This window comes from Labrus bergylta, chromosome 12 (assembly GCF_963930695.1).
Source record: "Labrus bergylta chromosome 12, fLabBer1.1, whole genome shotgun sequence".
NCBI lineage: Eukaryota > Metazoa > Chordata > Actinopteri > Labriformes > Labridae > Labrus > Labrus bergylta.
In genome coordinates, this window is record NC_089206.1 from 29,309,792 (window position 1) to 29,331,392 (window position 21,601).

General features: G+C 39.9%; 1 protein-coding gene across 1 annotated transcript; it reads right to left on the reverse strand.

Moving 5' to 3' along the window:
• Window positions 1–384: 384 nt before the first annotated feature.
• Window positions 385–5,540, reverse strand: tprg1l (tumor protein p63 regulated 1-like). Its single transcript, XM_020646026.3, has 6 exons — window positions 5,154–5,540; window positions 4,826–4,917; window positions 4,480–4,530; window positions 4,246–4,371; window positions 3,870–4,023; window positions 385–2,409 (listed from the first exon to the last, which is right to left on the reverse strand). Exons 1-6 carry the CDS (start codon window positions 5,370–5,372, stop codon window positions 2,215–2,217), a joined length of 837 nt encoding a protein of 278 aa, XP_020501682.1. The 5' UTR covers window positions 5,373–5,540; the 3' UTR covers window positions 385–2,214.
• Window positions 5,541–21,601: the final 16,061 nt, after the last annotated feature.

Sequence of the window (21,601 nt, forward strand, 5' to 3'; positions counted from 1 at the left end):
CTGAAATAATGTATTAGTGAAAGGAATTTGTGGGTTATATTTAATTGCAGCTTACTTTCTTTTTGTGACAAAATGTTCCTGTTGTGTCACAAAGCTTCACAAACATTTTACATTTGAGCGAGGAGTCTGCTCAGTGTAGCAAAGACTTGACAATGAAGTTTCATTGTGTATTTCTTGAATTATTGCACCTTGTGCAGTTCTTTGTGAAACGTGTGAAGCATTATGTTTTATCTGGAAACGCTACATCGTAACTGATTTATTAGCTGAACCATTACGGTCAAACTGCAAGGACGTAAGAACAACAAACAGGTCATGTTAGCACCATACTATGTTAACTCAATGTATTATCAGTCTAAGTGATATCTCTTTTATAAAAGCTTGAAATGTCACTTTATTACTTTATTGCAGTACAAACATAATGTAAATTAACTTCTTAGAAGAACAAAGATTAGAACAGTGGTCTCAACCACAACATGTTAGCATTTATTATTTCCAAGGTGGCTACTGTGCTGCAAACATGTAGAACAAAAAATAAACCTTTGCATGTTCACAAAAACTACTTCATGTCTTATAATAACTCTTAATAAAACACTTCAGAACTGGCAACAAAATCTGCATTTGTTGAAGCGTTCATTAAAATATGAATTTGTCAACGTAAACAGAAAATAAATAATACCTGACTAAAATGTACTAAAGATTTAAGGAGACTCTTTTAAAAAAAAAACACATCTATCATGCAAACTCAACATGCAGGAGCATGCACATGTTCACCAGGAGAAGGCATTATTGAGACAATTATTCATTGGCATTGCTTAGCATGAAATAATGGCCTATTACCTTTGGTAGTACAATTTTGAAAATAAATCATGTCACTACATACAGTAAGTGGTAAAAAAATTGAAGCAAAGCTTTGAATCTACTTTGAATGTGCCTCAATCCAAGTTACAGAACTTTGAATACAACTTACAAACATAAAGACAAGTTTTACAATTTCATGTAGCATGAAACACCTGAATCATAGAAGAACATTGAAGCTATTGTAGTTTATGCAGCCCCTCAGGTATTACATGAGCTCCCTGCTCTGACAGACAATGACATTTTTATATAACCACTGAAAGCACAACATTGGCCATTAAAAGAGAAAGGTCACAACTTGTTATTCATCCTTTAAATTTCAGTGTGAAAAAGGAATCCCATCTGTTCATTTCCACAAATAACACAGATAATCAGTATAGACTTGTAGACCACCATAATTCATTCATAAGTATTAGTTTCACGCATTAGTGTATTTTAAATGTTTGTAGCCCTATGAATTAAAGGCCTTTTATAATTTTCAAACCATCCTTAGTGCCTGGACCAGGATCATTCTTACCAATGTTTTTTGATCTTAGGTTTTTATTAGTTCATACAGTCCGTCTACAGTTGATTAAAGAAGGAGCATGATACTTTAAAACACTCATTCTAACTTAAAGGCAGGGTTGGTAATTTTCTCCAGACACAGTTTTTGAGATTTTTGGTTGAAATTGTCTTTAGGTCCTGACAGACATTAATAACTCATGTTATCTGCTACGTCATCTGTAGCAGTCTTAAGCCTGTAAAGACCTCGACCAATGTCTGCCACGAGGTACCAATCAGACGCCTCCCTGTCTCCCTGCTCGTTCTCTAACACCATGCATGCACGAGCCCACACTGAAAAAGCATGAGGTGAAGTCCGCTTCTGGAGCTTGTGCATGTAAGTGACGGGCGTGGTTTTAGAGGGAGCACAGAGGGGAGGGGGTGGGTGCAGACGGAGCACTGAGGGAATGCTACTTTTCCAAAATGACCAACCCTGCCTTTGAGTACAAGGACTATGAATTATTGAGAGTGCTGTGTCCTTTCTCTCCTTCTAATGTCACATACACTCATGAAGGCCCATGGGCGTAATTGCAAATGTGCAAGAAACTGTTGGAGAAAAAAAGAGAGTAGGGGCGCAAAACACACAAGTAGACAGTCCATGCAGAGCTGTGCATCGTCTACCTACAGTACACTGACTGACCACTTGTCTGGACAACCGACTTAAGGAGGTGTTGACATCTCATTGGACCGACTCAGACACACAAACGCAGACTCATTTCTTATTTCACTGTAGTCGAGCAACAGCTTCCCCTCAGTCAGCACAGTGTAACACAGACACATGGGTTGATCTCCTTTGTAATGCACAAGAACAGTGGATTTTTAGAAGCCGATCTTGCCACGGGTCATAGAGTAGCCCAACTTGGCCTCATTGTTGATGAAGGACATGATGCCCAGATAGGTCTCGATGAGCAGGGGCCTCTCCAGGATCAGGACGCCATTGGCCCGACCTGGGATGGGGTGCTCCTTATGGGCTTTCTTTACGGCTTGCACCAGCTGAGTCCTGAAGTTGTCCAACTTTTTATGTAGAAGAGAAGAAAAGTGACACAAGGACATCTTCTCAAACACTTGATTTAGTATCTATTGACATCTATACACATCATTTATGTCAAGAATAAAAGCTATATCTTTTGGGAGCTGTTCTCGTGTGGATTGAGACTCCACAGCTAAAAGTTCTTGCTCCATTGTAACATGTAGTAATGCTAATGGCTCTGAATGGAAATATGAACATCGGAAATTGCTCAGCTGCGGCTTTTTCTTGGCTATAAGTAGTCATGACTATACTGTTTAAAATCACATGAATAACTAGCTTTCTTTTATTAGATGAATGTCTTGTTTTAAGGTAGCAATCAGACTATTGTCATCAGTTGGGCCCTTTCCGAATAGCCACAGTTCAGTATGCAGTACGTACTTTTCAGTAAGGAGTTTCAGTATACTGAACTTTCGTGGTCATTCAGTATGCATTTTTTGGGTCCACCTCAGTAGACTGAACATTTCAGTATGGATACTAACTTCCAGGTTTCATGCAGTATGGATCGGATGCGTGCTTTCAGGAAATGAATTGTATTTTACCACCCACAATGCTGTGCGAAATTAAACGTAAATCGTCATGTCACGTCCGCCTCCAAATCAAAACAAACGAGCATGGATTAATTTAATCTTAATTCAAAGTCCCGACTGAAATCGCTACTTTTAGTTAACAAAAAATTTAACAAATGTATACATTATTATAAAACCTTTACCCCTCTATTTAAATAATGTCTTTATTGGTTTAGTTTATATATTACTGTCTTTCATTTGTACTTTCCTTTATGAAGGCTACTGTATGTTATTTAATCTGTCTTTTACTTGATTTACATTGTGATATTGTTTTTGGTTTACCTGACTGTATATGCGCATTTCTCTTCTTGAATAAAGCTAAACAAAAAAAACAAAAAAAACGAGTGAATGCTGCCGGTTCGGGAAACGTAAATGACGCCACTTCCTTACTGAATGAATCAGACGAAGCAGGAACAAATATCTGCCTACTGTGCGCGCCAACTGAATAGTAGGTACTAAACAGTATACAGCACGGATAGTAGGTACTGTCTGCTGCCTACTGACAGATTGAGTAGGTACTTGATAATTCGGATACAGCCCTGGGACTGTGACTGCAAGGGTTGATTCTAGAGGTCACAATTCATATTTTCTGAAAATTCAGAAAACTAACTCCAAAACAAGTAAAGTAGCTTTTATTCCTCAGATGTTTTAAAACCATCAAATAATCTCTTTGGTTGATTAAAACAGCTTTTTTGGGCCATTTGTGCCTTTATTGGGGAGAGACAGGAAATGTTGGGAAAAGAGAGTTGAGGATAACTTGGCCACAACAAGTACCTTAGCTTCTGCACATGGGGCGCACACTAAATCCACTAGGGTAAACTTAGGCGCCCCCAAACTACATTTAAAGCTTTGCTTAGAGATAGCCAAATGGATTATACCTGGCAGAGGGATGCCACCTTCTCATCAGCACGGGCCATTGGGTGCTCTGTGAATGTGGCATAGGGCATGTCTGTGGACCAGGGGTTCCAGCGGTTTAAAAACGAGGCCCGGGGACGTTTGTCCCATTGGACTCGAATCCCATAGCCTTCTCTCCTGCAAAAAAAACAACAGAATGAGAGCAGTGTATCACTATCTGCTCTATCAGTAAACCAGACCTCATCTGTTTAGAGAGAAAAAAGATTTTAAATCAGACATACAATGTGTCGTTTTTTTACTCTCTTCCTATACTAAATAAGAATAATACGAACTTAACTGCTTGAGTTATTCTTACAAATTGTGTAATCACTGCAGAACTGACAAAACCTGTTTGCTTACTTGTTTAGAGATTTGGGTGGGAACTCAAACTCGCCCACTGAAATTGTGTCTACAGCATTGAGAGAGATCCTGACAACCTGCTGACACAACAGGTTGATGAAGTCATACTTGCACACCAGCAGGGACCTGAAAACACAACCAAAGGTAGTCAAATGGCGTGTCAGCAGAAATGTTCAATGTCATATGAGGTATTTCCTCTAGCCTATTTTTTCACATAATATCAGTTTGACTTACCGATCAGTGATAAGAACAAGTCTCTCCCTTTCATTGTTCCAGTGGTCAACTCTGTAGAAATGGACAAATATGCCAGTTTGTTCTGACAGTCATAAAGAACATTTTTTTACTTGAAGCAATTATGCTGTTGTTTGAGTTACAGGAGTGAATGAAGGCTTAAAAGAACATAACAAGGATTAAAATGTTAGGTCACTGGGGAAAAAAAACATCTAGCCTGTTAGCCATCCAAAGCTGATGTGAAATTGATTTGCCTGCATAGGTATGTGTTCTTGTAACAATAAAGTCTGTAAGTTACTTCATGTTTCAGTCTGATAATACAACAGTGATGGGCTGCTGGGATACTCACTCTACAAGCAGCCAGACACTGAGCACCTCTCCATCCTCAGAAGGGAGTGCCACAGTCCGGATGTCGTTCACAGCCTGCTCAATGGTACCTGGCTGAGATCAGCATCACACAACAGTCAACCATCAGCGTCATCTCAGAGAGTCTCGAGAGCTTTGACAACGCACTGCTACGCAAGGATGGTTGAGATCATGTTTGTGTTTATTTGCCACAAGTAGCCTAACTCCACGAGCATAAGCCAATGAAAGGGGAGTATTCTGAAGACAAATACGCATGATCTTATTCAAAACAAATCGGCCTGGGTGCAAGAGATTGAAGGCAGATGACTTACCCTGAACACGAAATAGTCCTTTACTTTCGCTTGAATTGTAGGGTTATGCACATGAAAGGGTGTCAGCGTTTGTAACGGGGGACAGCAGGCTCCGTGTCCGAGGCTTCTTCCGGCCTCCGGCGGCGTGAACGCGACCTCAATCCCCTCCTCTGTCTCTGCAGGGTGGAGAATCGCAGCGCCCGGACTCTCCGGCTCCACCGTGTCGTTCAGCTGAAGCATGTTTCAACAGACGCTGTTCGTGGAGCTCCCCGAAATGTTAGATAAGGAAATGTCCTTTCGAGGAAGCAGACTCGCCCATCGCGCACGAATATTGTTTTGATTTTGAGGGCTAGGAGGAAGTAAACCACAGCCCTCTTGCCTCACTCTCTCTCCCCCCCTTTAATTCCCCTCTCTTAAAGGGACCTCGTGTTTTTACACCGGCTAATTAGCTTCATAAACTTGTTTGAAGAAAACTATCCACCTGTTGGTCGTAATCTCAGGGTGGAAATGTGATCCCATGCATCCAGTAAAGATGTTATTACCATGTAGTTATAATGATTCTACTTTACATTCCACATTGTGGAATGTTTTATTGCCTCTTATTGGCAATAATGTCTGTATTATTGATACGTGGCTACTTTTAAACACTAATTAGGCTATCTTTAACGTTTTATCAGACTTAAACATTATTGCCAGCAGTGTTTAGCTGGTTATTGAACAATTCACAAATCAAGAGCTTACTGATGACCATGTACCCATTAATTTAATACGGACAGAAAGAAGAAGCATAAGACAAGTCAATGAAGAAAAATGTGTCTTTTACCTCGTGTCTAAATCCATGCACAAAAAGGATTTAGTGTTTTTGGTTGTTGTGATATCTACAATGTAAACATACGGAGTATAAACATGTAAAAGCATTGTTAAAAAATATTTAATCTGCATGTTTGCAACATGGTATTTAGTTCAAATATACCTACTCTAAAAAAGCATATTTGGAAGAGTCATCAAAATGACGAGCAACTTGCGGCTTCTGGTTCATTTATTTCTGGTTTAAAAACAAAAGCCATGCTCACAGTCATAGACAATAAGCTGCAGCAAAAAACAGTTTTAGTCATTCTTAATGTCAGTGCAAAAGCGTGTTAATGTTGTGTACGTGTTTGAGAAAGCTGAGGAAACAAGCAAACATCCCAACATGTTTTTGGCATTGTTACAAATACTCTAAAAATATTCAGAATCTACTTTGTCCTTCCAAGAAACTGCTTTAATTGAAAGCTTGACTGAAAGCTAACAGTTTGAAGTGAAACAGTGATCATAGGGCTTTAAGAACAGAAAAAGGATTCACTGACAATGCAGCGACATGTGTTGTGTACCCATTTTACTCTCAGCTCTATAGTTCTGTTGAAATACCAGGAGGGGGCAGCGGAGTAAAAATCAATCAGTGAAGTTTGGTACCTGTACTGAGTAACCACATCACCACAACTTATTTACTGAATGGCTTGAAAACCCCCAAACAGTCCCACAATTACTGTCTGATGCTTTGATAGAATTTTTTTTTTTAAATCTATTTCATGTTGTTTATAAGTTAAAGGGAGTTCTTTTCAAATACAGTACATAACCTTCAGCAATATCTGACTTTGTCATTAATGTTTGAACAGGTAGGGATTGAGATGTGTGTAACAATTCTCACTTCTCACACTTTATTGTTATTTTTATTATTAACATCAAATTCAGTTTTGACTCTTTGATAGAGTTTAACCAGGGCTGGCTGTGGGTCAGTGGTAGAGTCGGTCGTCCCTTAACCAAAATGTTGAGGGTTTGATCCCCAGCTCCTGCAGCAACATATCCATGTGTCCTTGGACAAGACATTTATCCCCAAGTTGCTCCCACTGCTTTGTCAGCAGTGTGTGAATGTGTACACATTAATTAGTTAATACTGATAGACACTTTACATATCAGGCTGTGAATTGCGTTTAAGTGCTTTGAGTGATCAGAAGACTAGAAAAGCGCTAAACAAGTGCAAGTCAATTTACCATTTAATATAACTGAGGATGACAGATGTAGTGCTTTGTTCCTAGAGTCTGTGTTAATAGAGATTTTAAACACTAATATTAATATTTGATGATCCACATATCTTTCCAACTCCTTAAATATCACACTGAGATTTCAAACATACACACTACTGAGGAAATATGTTAACGATTTGGGGACAGTATTGTGATGTCACAACATATATGATAGTGTGTCTCTTTTCATTGTGTTTTTTTAGATGACCTGTTTAAAGTTAGTAATAATATGACGAAACAGGTCTAACGTGTCTCTGATCGTGAATCCTGGTAATGATTGATCTCAATAAAACACTATTCAAGGCTGGGATTAGCACCGGAACTACATAGAAGAACTTCAAAGTTTTCCACTTTGAAAATGGGCATGACAATGTGTTTCCTGCTGGTGCTTTTGATTGGTCCTTTCTCCTATAGGCTCAGCTTTAGACATAGTCAGACAATGATATTATTTGTCTTGGAAAACAAACTGAGCGCAAGAGAAGAGAACAAACTAGCCAGCAACAGACCTGTTCACAAGACCTCCATGCTGTGCTGAGATAGATGAGCAGCTCACTGGCTGAACAGAGGGTGTATGTGTGAGGCACTTACAGACACAGAATGAAGGTACACTGGAGTCTACACCATCATACAGCTTTCATGGCTTGTAAAGTAATTTAAAAATATAAAATGAGAGAACTGGAGTTACAGAAGACAGAGCTGGACAAGCTAATGCAACAACTTCAAGGTATTTTGTGTAGAACATTAAGTTCTCATAATATTGTACAATATACCTAAATACAAGTCTTATTTACAGTATTTATCCAGCATAATATAGTTGGAGTGCAGGGATAAAAAAAAAGTGTCTACTTATTACCTATATTTTTACATTTATTTCTTCTAAGTTAAATAAAAGCATGCAGATATCACTTTCACAATTCCCCATCTGTTGACCTTTCTTTAAGATTGGCCAAAAGTATTTTTATGGTTGATCCATCAATCCATCCATCCATCCATTTTCCTCCGCTTATCCGAGGTCGGGTCGTGGTGGTAGCAGGCGCAATAAGTCAGCCCAGACTTCCCTCTCCCCAGCAACGTTTTCCAGCTCCACCTGGGGGATTCCGAAGCGTTCCCAGGCTAGACAGGATATATAATCCCTCCACCACATTCTGGGTCTGCCCCGGGGTCTCCTCCCAGTTGATCGTGCCTGGAAAACCTCTAAAGGAAGGCGTCCAGGAGGCATCCTTAACAGATGCCCAAACCACCTCAACTGGCTCCTTTCGATGCGGAGGAGCAGCGGCTCTACTCTAGACATCAATAATGATAGTAATTGTTTGTTGTTTAGATTATATTACTAATTTGAAATATGTTTGTTGATACACAGAAACCATGGCTTTGGATGGAAAATAAATCCTTCAAACTGCAACCGGTCCTCTCTTTAATTTGGGAGTCTTAGGCGGTCAGCCCATTCTTAGAAACCTGAAAAGTTTTAAAATGGTCCTTCGAGCCGGAGACTGAATACCTAAGTTGAAGACAATCGAAAAGCAAGAGGATAAGATGAATGAAACTCAATCTACACATCATACCTATCCTAAAAGAGAAAGGAAAAAAACACAACATTATGGATTTGAGGACTAAGGACAATCTAACAAATTAGGGAAAGCCATCAGTACATTAAACATGGATAAAGAGTCTTTGTCAAATATGGTGGAAACACTGAAGGAAACTGAAAAGGAGGAAATTAATGAATTGGAACTGATCAAAAGCAGAATGGAGAAGTTTGAAAAACATGGCAGGAAAAGACCAGAACTGTTGAAACATATCAGTATATTGCTCATGTGGCAGAGCACAAATCAACCCCAAAATCAGGATGAGCCACAGCTTGATAGGCAAGGGGGAGCACCTTCCCTTAATCATCCATTTCCCACCAGTCATGTCGGGGATTATTGGGTATATATGGATGGGTGGATTAATTGGATGCTATAAATATAAATAAATGCTATAAATATAAATATAAGTATATTCTTCAGATTATAATATACAGATTAAGGTGCAGTGAGCATGCTATACTAGATAATATGCAGTATATGAACATATTGTACAGGTCGATAATTTATTGAGGTGATATGAACAAACTATAAGGGTGGCTGTGGCTCAGTTGATAGAGTCGTCGACTCTCAACCGGAAGGTCAAGGGCTCAATCCCCAGCTGGGCAACATGTCCGATGTGTCCTTGGGCAAGACACTTAACCCCAAATTGCTCCCTATGCTTCGGTGGCAGTGTATGAATGGGATCAGTTACATCTGATGGATGATACTACATAGCGACCACTACATAAGTGTGTGAATGGGTGGGTGTGACATGTGGTGTAAAAGCACTTTGAGTAGTCAGAAGACTAGAAAGTCTCAAGTCCATTTACCATTTACTATACAGATATAATGCATATAGTAGTGAGTAGTGGCATAGTTAGGTGTATACCCGGGGCCAGAGCGTGCGACATCGCATCTCATTTAAAGTTGCTGACAAAGACTAAAGGTAGATTTAATACAATCGTAATTCATGTCGGCACTAATGACTCCCGACTACGCCAGTCAGAAGTCACTAAGGTTAATGTGGAGTCGGTGTGTACTTTTGCTAAGACGATGTCGGACTCCGTAGTGTTCTCTGGACCTCTCCCAAATCAGACCAGTGATGACATGTATAGCTGCATGTCATCATTCAACCGCTGGCTGTCGAGGTGGTGTCCAGCACACGATGTGGGCTTCATAGATAACTGGCAGTCTTTTTGGGGAAAACCTGGTCTGCTAGCTAGAGATGGCATCCATCCCACTTTGGACGGTGCAGCTCTATTATCTAGAAATATAGCAAAGGTTATTCGTCCAAAACCTTGACAACAACACAGAGTGCAGACCAGGAGGCAGAGCTGCAGTCTTACACGCTTCTCTGCACCTCCCTTAGATCTGTCTCCCAGTCACTATAGCTGTAATTCTCAATCGAACTGTAGTTATACTATAGGTACTGTGTCTGTCCCCTGGTCCAGACCCGTTTTTATCAGTCATCCAAACGGCGTAAATCTTCAAAATCTCATTAGAATTAAAACTACGAATACGATTTTGCAAAAAAATCAGAAGATTCACTGCGGACTTTTGAACGTTAGATCCTTAGCATCCAAATCTCTTTTAGTGAATGATCTGATATCAGATCAGCATATTGATTTACTTTTTTTGACTGAAACCTGGCTGTGTCGAGATGAATATGTTAGTTTGAATGAATCCACTCCTCCCAGTCATTTTTGTACTCATATACCTCGAGACACCGGATGAGGTGGTGGAGTAGCAGCTATTTTTAATTCTGGTCTTCTAGTTAACCCTCGACCAAAGCTGAATTTTTCTTCTTTTGAAAGCCTTGTTCTTAGTTTTTCCACATCCAGTCTCAAGAACCTTTCAGCCAGTTCTAGTTGTTGTAGTTTACCGCCCTTCTGGCCCATATTCTGAGTTTCTATCTGAATTTGCAGAATTTTTATTAGATTTAGTCCTTAGCAGTGATAGAATAATTGTTGTAGGTGACTTCAATATCCATGTGGATGTTGATAATGATAGCCTTGGCACAGCTTTCATGACACTATTAGATTCTATTGGTTTCACCCAAGTGGTAAACGAACCTACTCATCGTTTCAACCACACCCTGGATCTTGTTTTAGCTTATGGCATTGAAATCCATAACCTTACAGTTTTCCTAGAAAATCCTCTTCTATCAGACCATTTTTTTATTACATTCGACTTTGTCCTGCCAGATTTACCTCTGCTTGGAAGAGGTGTGCTCTCCAGAAGTTTGTCTGATAGTGCTGTGGCTAGATTTAAGGAAGCTATTTCAGCTGCTTTTGATTCAGTACCGTGTTTCAACCCAGTTGGAAACTCTTATGATAGCTTTAGTCCCTCTCAGCTAGATCAGTTTGTTGATAGTGCAGTGGATTCGCTGAGAGTTACTCTTGATTCGATTGCTCCCCTGGAACGGAGGGTTGTCAAGCGGCAGAGAGTGGCTCCATGGTTCAACTCAGAAACCCGTACTCTAAAACAATCGTCGTGGAATTTTCAAAGAATATGGCGCCCGACCAAATAGACAGAATCTCGTTTTTTCTGGCAGGATAGTCATAGAAGATATATGAAGGCTCTACGTCACGCTCGAGCTGCCTACTACTCCTCTCTAATTGAGGAAAACAAAGGCAATCCTAGATACCTTTTCAGCACTGTAGCCAGACTGACAGAGAGTCATGGCTCCATTGAGCCTTGTATTCCTCTAGCCCTCAGCAGTAATGATTTCCTGAGCTTTTTCAACAACAAAATTCTAGACATCAGAGACAAAATTGGTAACCTCCTGCCCTTACCTGGTGCAGATACGTTTGATACGGCAGAGACAGTTCCAGGACCAGATATTAGTCTCGACTGTTTTTCTCCAATCGACCTTTCAGAGCTATATTCCATTTTTTCTGCGTCGAAACCGTCAACCTGTCTTTTGGACCCAATCCCAACCAAGCTGTTTAAGGAAGTATTTCCCTTAGTTAGCAACTCTTTATTAGTTATGATCAATTCGTCTTTACTTGCAGGCTATGTACCACAGACATTTAAAGTAGCGGTAATCAAACCTCTACTTAAAAAGCCTACTCTAGATTCAGGAACTCTTGCTAACTATAGGCCTATATCCAACCTTCCTTTTATCTCGAAGATCCTGGAGAAGGTGGTAGCTAATCAGCTGTGTGACTTTCTCCATGACAACAGTTTATTTGAGGAGTTTCAGTCAGGATTTAGAGTCCACCATAGCACTGAGACTGCACTAGTTAAAGTTACAAACGATCTACTTCTAGCTTCAGACAGGGGACTTCTCTCTGTGCTCGTCTTGTTAGATCTTAGTGCTGCTTTTGACACCATTGACCATTGGATCCTATTGTACAGACTGGAGCATTTGCTTGGAATTACAGGGACTGCTTTAAGTTGGTTTGAATCCTACTTATCAGACCGATCTCAGTTTGTACATGTTAATGATGAGTCCTCTATGCACACTAAAGTTTGCCATGGAGTCCCACAAGGTTCAGTGCTTGGACCAATTCTCTTTACATTATATATGCTTCCTCTGGGAAATATTATGAGGAAACACTCCATACAGTTTCATTGTTATGCAGATGATACTCAGCTCTATGTATCAATGAAGCCCGATGGCACCAGTCAGTTATGTCAGCTAGAAACATGCCTTAAGGACGTTAGGACCTGGATGACCAGAAATATTTTGCTACTTAACTCAGACAAGACTGAAGTTATTGTGCTAGGCCCTAAGAACCTCAGAGAGACTTTTTCTAGTGATTTGACTGTCCTTAGTGACATCGGCCTGGCATCTAGCACCACTGTTAGGAATCTAGGAGTTCTATTTGATCAAGATAGGTCTTTTAGCTCACACAAAAGGCAAGTTTCAAGAACAGCCTATTTTCACCTTCGTAATATATCCAAGATCAGGAATATCCTGTCGCAAAATGATGCAGAAAAACTAGTTCATGCATTTGTTATCTCCAGATTGAATTTTTGTAACTCTCTTTTGTCAGGGTGCTCTGGCAAGTCTCTAAAGACTCTTCAACTGGTCCAGAACGCTGCAGCTCGTGTACTGACCAGAACCAGGAAAAGGGACCACATTACTCCTGTCTTGGCTTCTCTGCACTGGCTTCCTATACAGTCTAGAAAAGAATTCAAGATCCTTCTTCTCACTCACAAAGCTCTAAATGGCCAGGCACCATCTTGTCTTAAGGAGCTACTAGTGCCGTACTGTCCCTCGAGAGCGTTGCGGTCCCGGAGTGCAGGCCTGCTGGTGGTACCTACAGTCTCTAAGTGTACTATGGGGGGTAAAGCCTTCAGTTATCGGGCTCCTCTCCTCTGGAACCGCCTTCCAGCCAGGGTCCGGGTGGCAGACACAGCCTGTATTTTTAAGAATAGACTTAAAACTCTCCATTTTGATAAATCTTAAAGTTAGTGCTGGTGTAGACCAGCTCTTAGTTATGCTGCTATAGGCTTAGACTACCGGGAGAACTGGCACCTTGAGCTCCTCTCTCTCTCTCTCTCTCTCTCTCTCTCTCTCTCTGTTCATATACAGTACATCATATTACTGCATGTATCTATCTGTAAATCTCAGTCACTAACCACCTACTTTCCTGAGAGCTCTTGAGCTCTCTTAGGCTCCTCAAGATCGTTGGTTGACGGCCTGCCAGAACAACCCCCACCCCACCCCTACCCCATCCCCACCGGATCGTTGGTTGACGGCCTGCCAGAACAACCCCCCCACCGGATTGTTGATGGACGGTTTGCCTCCCCCCACCCCCTTGCTCCCTATCCCTCTTCCTGCATCTTATCCCATCCCTCCCCCTATCCCTTTCCAAGCACGGCGCAGTCTAGGCCTGTGAAGGCTGTTTCGTCATGAGCCGGGGATCCGGCCGAAGATTTCTGCCTTTTAATAAGGCAGTTTTTTCTTACCACTGTAACTTTTGCTGCTTTGCTAAAGTGCTCATGATGGATAGGCCGGATCTTTGTAACATAGCAATAAGTAAGGTCTTTTACCTGCTTTTTGTAACATAACAATGAGTAAGGTCTTTTTACCTGCTCTTTTGTAATGTTAACAGACAAAGAGTAAGGTATTTTACCTGCTTTTTGTAAAGTGTCTTGAGTTAACACTTGTTATGAGTTGACGCTATACAAAAATAAATTGAATCAATCTCTCTACCTTCATAGAATGAACACCAGGCAGGATGATGTGGAAGCTAAACATGGCTGAACAAGGTCTCTTGCATCTGGTGGGTACATGTACCCCTCACCTGAAACCAAATTACATATCAGAACCTGTGGTCAGGCCAAAAATAAGGCATAGAGGTAATCGGGAACTAACACTGATGTTCAAGAACATATTGATTCAGCAGAGGACAACTTATTAACTCTACAACTTACCTCTGAGTACTGTCAAGAAGCTTGTAGTGTCTTCAATCCCCCCGATACAGCAAAATAAGCCTCCTTCGGCCATCCAAGGATTGAAGAAGAATCCCATGTTATGGGCTGAATCATTCCCTATGGGTGCCAGTATCAAGTTATACGCTCTCCAACTCATATTGCACATTCACAACCGATTCCATTCTCTTCAGGCCCTATTTGTTCAAAGCCTCTGCTGTCATTAAATCGACAATGCTTTCAACCTTTTGCTGCTCCCCCTGCAGGGGATGTCCTGCATGTCACTAGCAATCCGATTCATTCTTATCATCCAGAAGCTCCAGGAAACCAACAAATCGCTCCTGCCCGCTTTACTCATCCACATCTGTATCCTTATGCTGGTGTTCATGCACAGCCACTTTCATCATGGCCTGGAGCTCAGGTACAGCTACCACCATCAGAGGTGGCTCATCCTAGCACCAATACAGTTGCATATGAACTTTACTGAGTTCCTAAGCCAATCATACCAGACTTCACTAAGGATAGTGAAAGACTTTGCTAACCTGAAGCACTGGACAATCTTCTGAACCCTTATGTTCAGCTAAGTGAGAAATATAAATATCATGTTCTCCTTGAGCATCTGAAATTACCTGAGGCTCAATGATTGCTCAGTCTTGCCAGCCTCATCATCTTGCTCAATGTTAGATAACAGCAATACTTACCTCACCTGACATAAAAGTTGGTGACTCACAAGGGTTTCAGAGTTTTTCTCTACGAGTTCACTTACTAGTGAGTATGCTGACATTACTAGAGGGCCCAACTGGTTATGAACTGAATTGTTGCTCTCATGTTGACTGGTTATTGAGCAAACTCCCTAAATACTTTAGGGAAAGTTTCATTGAGTTCTTACACCTTCAAGGCAAACCCACAGTAGCTACGTTGAACCCCCACAGCTTAAGAGACTTGATTGATTGGTTACAATCAAAAGCTCAGCAGCAAAGGCTTTGAAACTCATTCAACAATATTGTGATGTGACTGACAGCTGGGGCTGATTGACTGAGAAACTGATTGACTTAACTGGCAGCAGGTGTGCCTGATTGCACTCTTTTGGGAGGGAGGGTGTCGTTCGCAGCTTTTTAGGGCTGCCGGCGACGAAGACAGGTAGCTAGGAAATAGCGGATTGTGTGTTAGGAGGGGAAGTCTGATAGCTCCTTTAGATAGTTGATAGTTGAGTAACCTTTAACCTTTTACATTTCTACCTATTGCTGTTAATGTGTTTGGCTGATGTTAAAACGTGTGTAATAGTTTTTAATAATGTGGGGTGGGAGCATAGCGGGGTACCGTAGCCTGTTCGGGGCAGCCGAATGGTTTCTCCCTCGAGTGGCGTTCACGTGTCCAGTTGCAGTGAAGTTTAGACGTGTTGTTTTGGCAAAGTATGATGTGCTGTGCCTCCAGTAGAGGGTGACAGCATGCTGTGTTGCAGTGGTGTGCCTTATGCTCATTTTCTAGCCCTGTTGTGTGTAGTCGATAATAGGGGAAGCCCTTTAAATGGTCGAGTGGGTGACCGGATTCTCTGCTGTGGTCTCCCTGCCCCATTCTTATGAATTGTGTATTTATGTGTGTTAATAAAGACTATATATTGTAACTTTGTAAAGCTGCATTCTGTAGTCTTGTCTTGTCTGTAGCAGTTGTCTATCATTGTTCAAACCCGAACGTTAATCCTACCCTGTTTCATGAGGGTAGAAAACCGATGCTAGAGGTGTGGTCGTACTTCTCATTCCACCTGAAGAAATCCTGTCCTGACTGTGATAAACTCCATCTTCAAGTTTTGCATCCTGTGGCTAATCAAGAACTACGTTCTGAGCTGACACGCTCCCACAGCAAAGTGTACTTCTCTCACTCCAACCCCTCCAGTCGTGTACTTCTGAAAGTTGTCCCAGTTCTACTCTGTAAGGATAACATCTCTCTCAGTACATATGCCATACTGGACGATGGCTCTGTTCGATCCATGGTTTTTCCTGCTGCAGTTCAGCAGCTTCAGCTGAAGGGGAAGAAGGAAGTACTTGCTCTCCGCACCGTTCGTTCCGATCTCACCCACAACGAGGGGGAAAGTTTTCAGTTTGAGATCTTGCCCATTTCAGTACCAACAGTCAGGTACCCGATACCGCATGCTTTTACTTCAAAGGGGATTGATCTTATTGATCAAACATACCCTGTTCAGTCTCTTAAGCTCCGCTACCAATACTTCAGCTCTTTATAATGTTTTTCTAGGAACCAGCCAGTGTTCTCAGTCAGGAGATATGAAACATTGATATTTAATTCAGATATTCCACATTTTATTCATTAAACCACAATTATGTTTCCAAAAATAAAAAAAAACAAAGGCAATAAGTTTGTGCTGATGTGTTGTCTTAAATAAGTGCTATCAAAGTGGATCTCCTGCACGTGCCACTTTAAATAGATTAAATGGTAATGATTGATCAGAATAAGACACTATTTCACAGTTCAGTATGCAGTACGTACTATTCAGTATGGAGTTTCAGTATACTGAACTTTCATGGTCATTCAGTATGCATTTTTTGGGTCCGCGCAGTATACTGAACATTTCAGTATGGATACTAACTTCCGGGTTTTATGCAGTATGGATCGGATGCGTGCTTTCAGGAAATGAATTGTGTTTTACCACCCACAATGCTGTGCGAAATTAAACGTAAATCGTCACGTCACGTCCGCCTCCAAATCAAAACAAACGAGCGTGGATTAATTGAATCAATTTTTAATCTTAATTTAAAGTCCCGACTGAAATCACTACTTTTAATAAAAAAACAGAAAATATAACAAATGTCTGCATTATTATAAAACCTTTCCCCCTCTATTTAAATAATGATTTCACTATTTAAATGCGTCTTTATTGGTTTATTTTATATTCTGTATATTACTGTCTTTCATTTGTACTTTCCTTTATATACTGTATGTTATTTAGTTATTTAATCTGCCTTTTACTTGATTTACATTGTGATATTGTTTTTTGTTTACCTGACCGCATTACTCTTCTTGAACAAAGCTAAACAAAAAAAACAAAAAACAAAAACGGGTGGATGCGGCCGGTTCGGGAAACGTAAATGACGTTACTTCCATACTGAATGAATCAGAAAAGTAGGAACAAATATCTGCCTACTGTGTGTGCATACTGAATAGTAGGTACTAACAGTATGCAGCACGGATAGTACGTACTGCATACTGCCTACTGCCTACTGAAAGATTAAGTATGTACTTGGCAATTCGGATACGGCCCGTGTCCCAGGGAAGAGAACCAACTAATGCCTCTAACCCGCAACAGACCTGTACACAAGACCTCCATGCTGTGCTGAGACAGATGAGTGCCTCGCTGGCTGAACAGAGTGTGGAGTTGTATTGAGGCACTTACAAACACAGACACAAGGTACAGTGGAGTCTACACCTAATCATTCAGTTTACATGGCTTGTAAAGCAATTAAACAATCTACAGTTGATTTTGTATTATATTTGAAGTTAAAGGGCATCTCATGTATCTTGGTTGTCGTGAAACAATTTACCAAGGAGGTTGATCCTCCAGTAAAATAAAATCTAACATGAAGACATTTCTCTATTAAAGCACAAGCAGCTAAACTGAGAGAACAGCAGGCGGATGTGGAGAAGCAAAAGCAACAACTTCAAGGTATTTTGTGGAGAACATTAAGGTTCTTATAATGTCTGTTAAAAGCCACTGATAATATTGTACAATACACTTAAAACACAAAAAATGTTGATAAAAATCCTTGACAATTTTTTCAAATTTTTCAAAGTGTTAGTGCAAGAAATAGGAATTGTTAAAAAAAAAGTCATATGCAACAATGATCTTCGGAGTGTTTTTACATCATATATTGCTTTTTACTGACCAGAGCAAAGCTCAATACAGAAAGAGATATTGAGTGAATTCTCTCTTTTTTTTAAGTGTCACAATGCCATTGTTATCTAGAACAAGCAGCATAGCTGACACAACAGGTCAGGGGGAGGCTCTGAGGATAGGTGAAGAGCGTTTGACATACAACTAAAGCATCAATTTACTGTTTGAAAAGGTATGATTAATGGTTGAGGGTCAATTTATGTGTCTGGTCAACGCTTACATCGCTTCTAAAGCAATTAAACAATCTACAGTTGATTTTGTATTATATTTGATCTCGTGTATCTTGGTTGTAGTGAAACAATTTACCAAGGAGGTTGATCCTCCAGTAAAATAAAATCTAACATGAAGACATTTCTCTATTAAAGCACAAGCAGCTAAACTGAGAATACTGGAGTTACAGCAGGCTGATGTGGAGAAGCAAAAGCAACAACTTCAAGGTATTTTGTGGAGAACATCAGGTCTATGGTATCATCAATGTCTATGTTTTGTCAATTTTTTACATGTGAAAAATGTTAACAAAAAGAGAAACAAATTTAAAAAATAACAGAAGTACCATTTGAATAAGTAAAGGAAAACAGCAAGATATTTGAGCTGATACATTGGTCAAGAAAATTAAATCATACTGTATGCAGCGGTGACCATTTTACTGTAGTTCTAATAATCAAATGTGTCACAATGTTATTTTTTTCCAGCACAAGCAGAAGAGCTGATCACCATCAAAGCCAGGTCCAACGTGACAGAGAACCATGTGGAGGCTCTGAGGAGAGATGGAGAAAGTAAAAAAACAAAACGGAACCATCAAATTAATCTTTAAAATTAATCTTTAAATGGTGGAGAGCCAAAACATATAAAAGGATGACCACGTTGCTGCATCCAAAGTACGTTTAAAACAATGACATTCCCCCCCCCCCCCCCCCCCTCTCTCTCTCAGTCAAACAGGTGGCTTTCTCAGCCTCTCTGTTGGCTTCAGGATCAGGGTATGTGGGACCATTTAACACAGACACACCTCTGAGGTTCACGCATGTCGTCACAAACATTGGAAGTGCCTACAACCCAAACACAGGTACTTAAATGTTTAAACAGGATAATTAATCACACATTTTGACAGTATGAAGTGCAGCCTGGTTGAAGAATGATGCAAAGACAATTCTGCATTAACATCCACTGTTAAAAAATGTCCCACAGGCTTCTTCATTGCACCGCTGAGAGGAGCCTACCACTTTGAGTTCTACATAGGTGCCCATGGAGATGCTTCCCATGCCACATGTGCTGTGTTGGTGAAGAATGGAGAGCAGGTTTTTATGGCATGGGAGCAGCAACCTTCTTATTATGGTAGTTCTTCTAATGGAGTCACTCTGCTTCTAGCGGTTGGAGAGGTTGTGTTTTTACGTCTGTGCGTTAACACAAGGATATATGACAATGAAAATCACCTTAGCACCTTCAGTGGTCACCTGCTTTTTACCATGTGAGATGGAAACTGTCTTTGATATTTTCAGCTGTCTAATTAAGCTACACACACTGCAGCAGTGTGTCAGTGTTTGTTGATGAAAGTATCAAAAGCATAACAATTTATATATTTTTTTTTAACTCATCTTATTCTTTTCGATTTGCATCCAAATACACAATGTTAGGCAACAAGGATGTTTTCTTTTACCACTGATTAAAGAAGTGCAGTAATTAAAGAGATTAATGGAAAAATGTTGGCTTTTTAAATGAACTTCTTGATAGAAAAGAGTACCGTTTTACTACATGCTTCAAAAGTCTAATCTTCTGTATTTATCCAGTATTTATAGCTGGACTGTGCCCGTGTAAATATAACATTTGTTATATAATGTATTTTTTTAACAAAGAAATAAAATCATGAACAAATAATTTTCAACATGAACTATTTATTGTCTTTACTTTAACATATGCAAAATGTATTTTAATGACTGACCAACATTTAGACCCATAACTGAAACAAAAGTTGGTATTTTTAATAAACAAAAGAGCAGGTCTAGACCGTTCTCTTTGTTATATTATTTACAAAACCCAACATTAATCCACCACAAGCACAGAAACATCTGTTGTAACTGAGTTGGAGTTGAGAGGGGATAGAGGGAGATGCAAAGCGACAGACTGCTTGAACTACTGACTCCCAGATTTGACTTATAGATGATTCTATTTGAATGCAAAATGTTGTGTTTTGTAAATTGTACTTTGTCTCTCTGTGTCTCTGTCTGTGACTTTGTGTTTTTGCTGCTGCCTGTCTTTGCCAGTGAGGTTCTTAATGTCAGTGGGACCAACCTGGTTAATTTTTTTTTTTAAATGTGCAGAAGTCAACCAGTGCTAGGGATCAGTATTGACGATGGTTTTTCCCCAACAGCAAACTCTCACCTTGTTGGAAACTTGAGGGTAGGCCTACCCTGATTTACGAGCTGACAGTGAATCCACAGGTGTTGACTGCTTGGTTTATTAACTTTGATAAGCAGTCTTCTCTAGCACCACCCATTCCTTCAATTATGGCCACTTCTTGCTCCAGAAAACAAAGGGAACCAATTTTTGCAGTCGAGTAACTATATGGATGACGTCAAGCTGGCTACATCCATTATTTTCAAGGGTTGTATGGATCACACCTTTTCAGGGACTACTTTCAAGTCTGATTTTCTGGACTGATCTGAATCTTTTTTGGAATCAAAAATGTGATGTTTAACTAAAATTCATTTTTCTGTCTTGTTGATAAGGAAAAACTTCCCCCAAAAAAGTGTGTCATTAATCTTGGTCTCATATAAGTAAAATGACATACACACACAAGCAAATGTTTGAAACAGAATCTTAGCCTTTTTGTCATCATGTCCTACAATACAAGTAAAATCCTACCTGGAGACATGAAATTATTGTACAAATCTCACAGCTCTAAAAACCAAAGCTTTTTGTGACACTTGAATTGCAATTTATTTGATTTAAGTTTTTCTGCCGTAGTTTAAAACAAATATCAAACTCAATTTATTCCCCCTCTTATGAAAACCAGGTTAATATACAATTATATTATAATATTGATCGTCCTAAATAACAGAGAATAAACATTTACAATAATCGTTAGTTCCTCCTCTTTCCTAACTGTCTCCCTCTCCGGCAGCTTAATGAGTATTCTATGTTCCCTACAGTCGTGTGTTTCTGATTACAGCTTTGTTATAATTTATAACTTGATCTACACTATGTATGAACTTTGTAGATACAGGCTGATGCCTGACTTTATATCAGCCTGTTAAACTCTTTCCAGGTTATGAATAACTGTTCCATACTTGACCATCCTTTCTTTCTCTCCATTCTCTTTTTCTTGTAACTGAATTAATATTATGCTACTTTATTTGCATGTAAATCACCCCTGAGCAAAAGAAAAAAAAATTGCATTACTGGGAAAAAAACGTTTGTCTGCCATATTTAAAAAAAATATTTACTTAATTGTATTTTCAATTCTGTATTTGCCGTATCAGAGTTTATAACCTTGGTCCTGTCATTGATATCTGATGTACTTCGATGTACTTGGTTAATGAAGTACAATAAAGTCCT

What these genes read in the sequence shown, in the direction of transcription:
- tprg1l (XM_020646026.3), bottom strand. Translation starts at nt 5,372, where the DNA reads ATGCTTCAGCTGAACGACACGGTGGAGCCGGAGAGTCCGGGCGCTGCG. An exon ending in AGGACTATTTCGTGTTCAGG is followed by an intron (nt 4,918 to 5,153) that starts GTAAGTCATCTG and finishes TGCTGATCTCAG; the next exon opens with CCAGGTACCATTGAGCAGGC. An exon ending in AGGTGGCATCCCTCTGCCAG is followed by an intron (nt 2,410 to 3,869) that starts GTATAATCCATT and finishes CTACATAAAAAG; the next exon opens with TTGGACAACTTCAGGACTCA.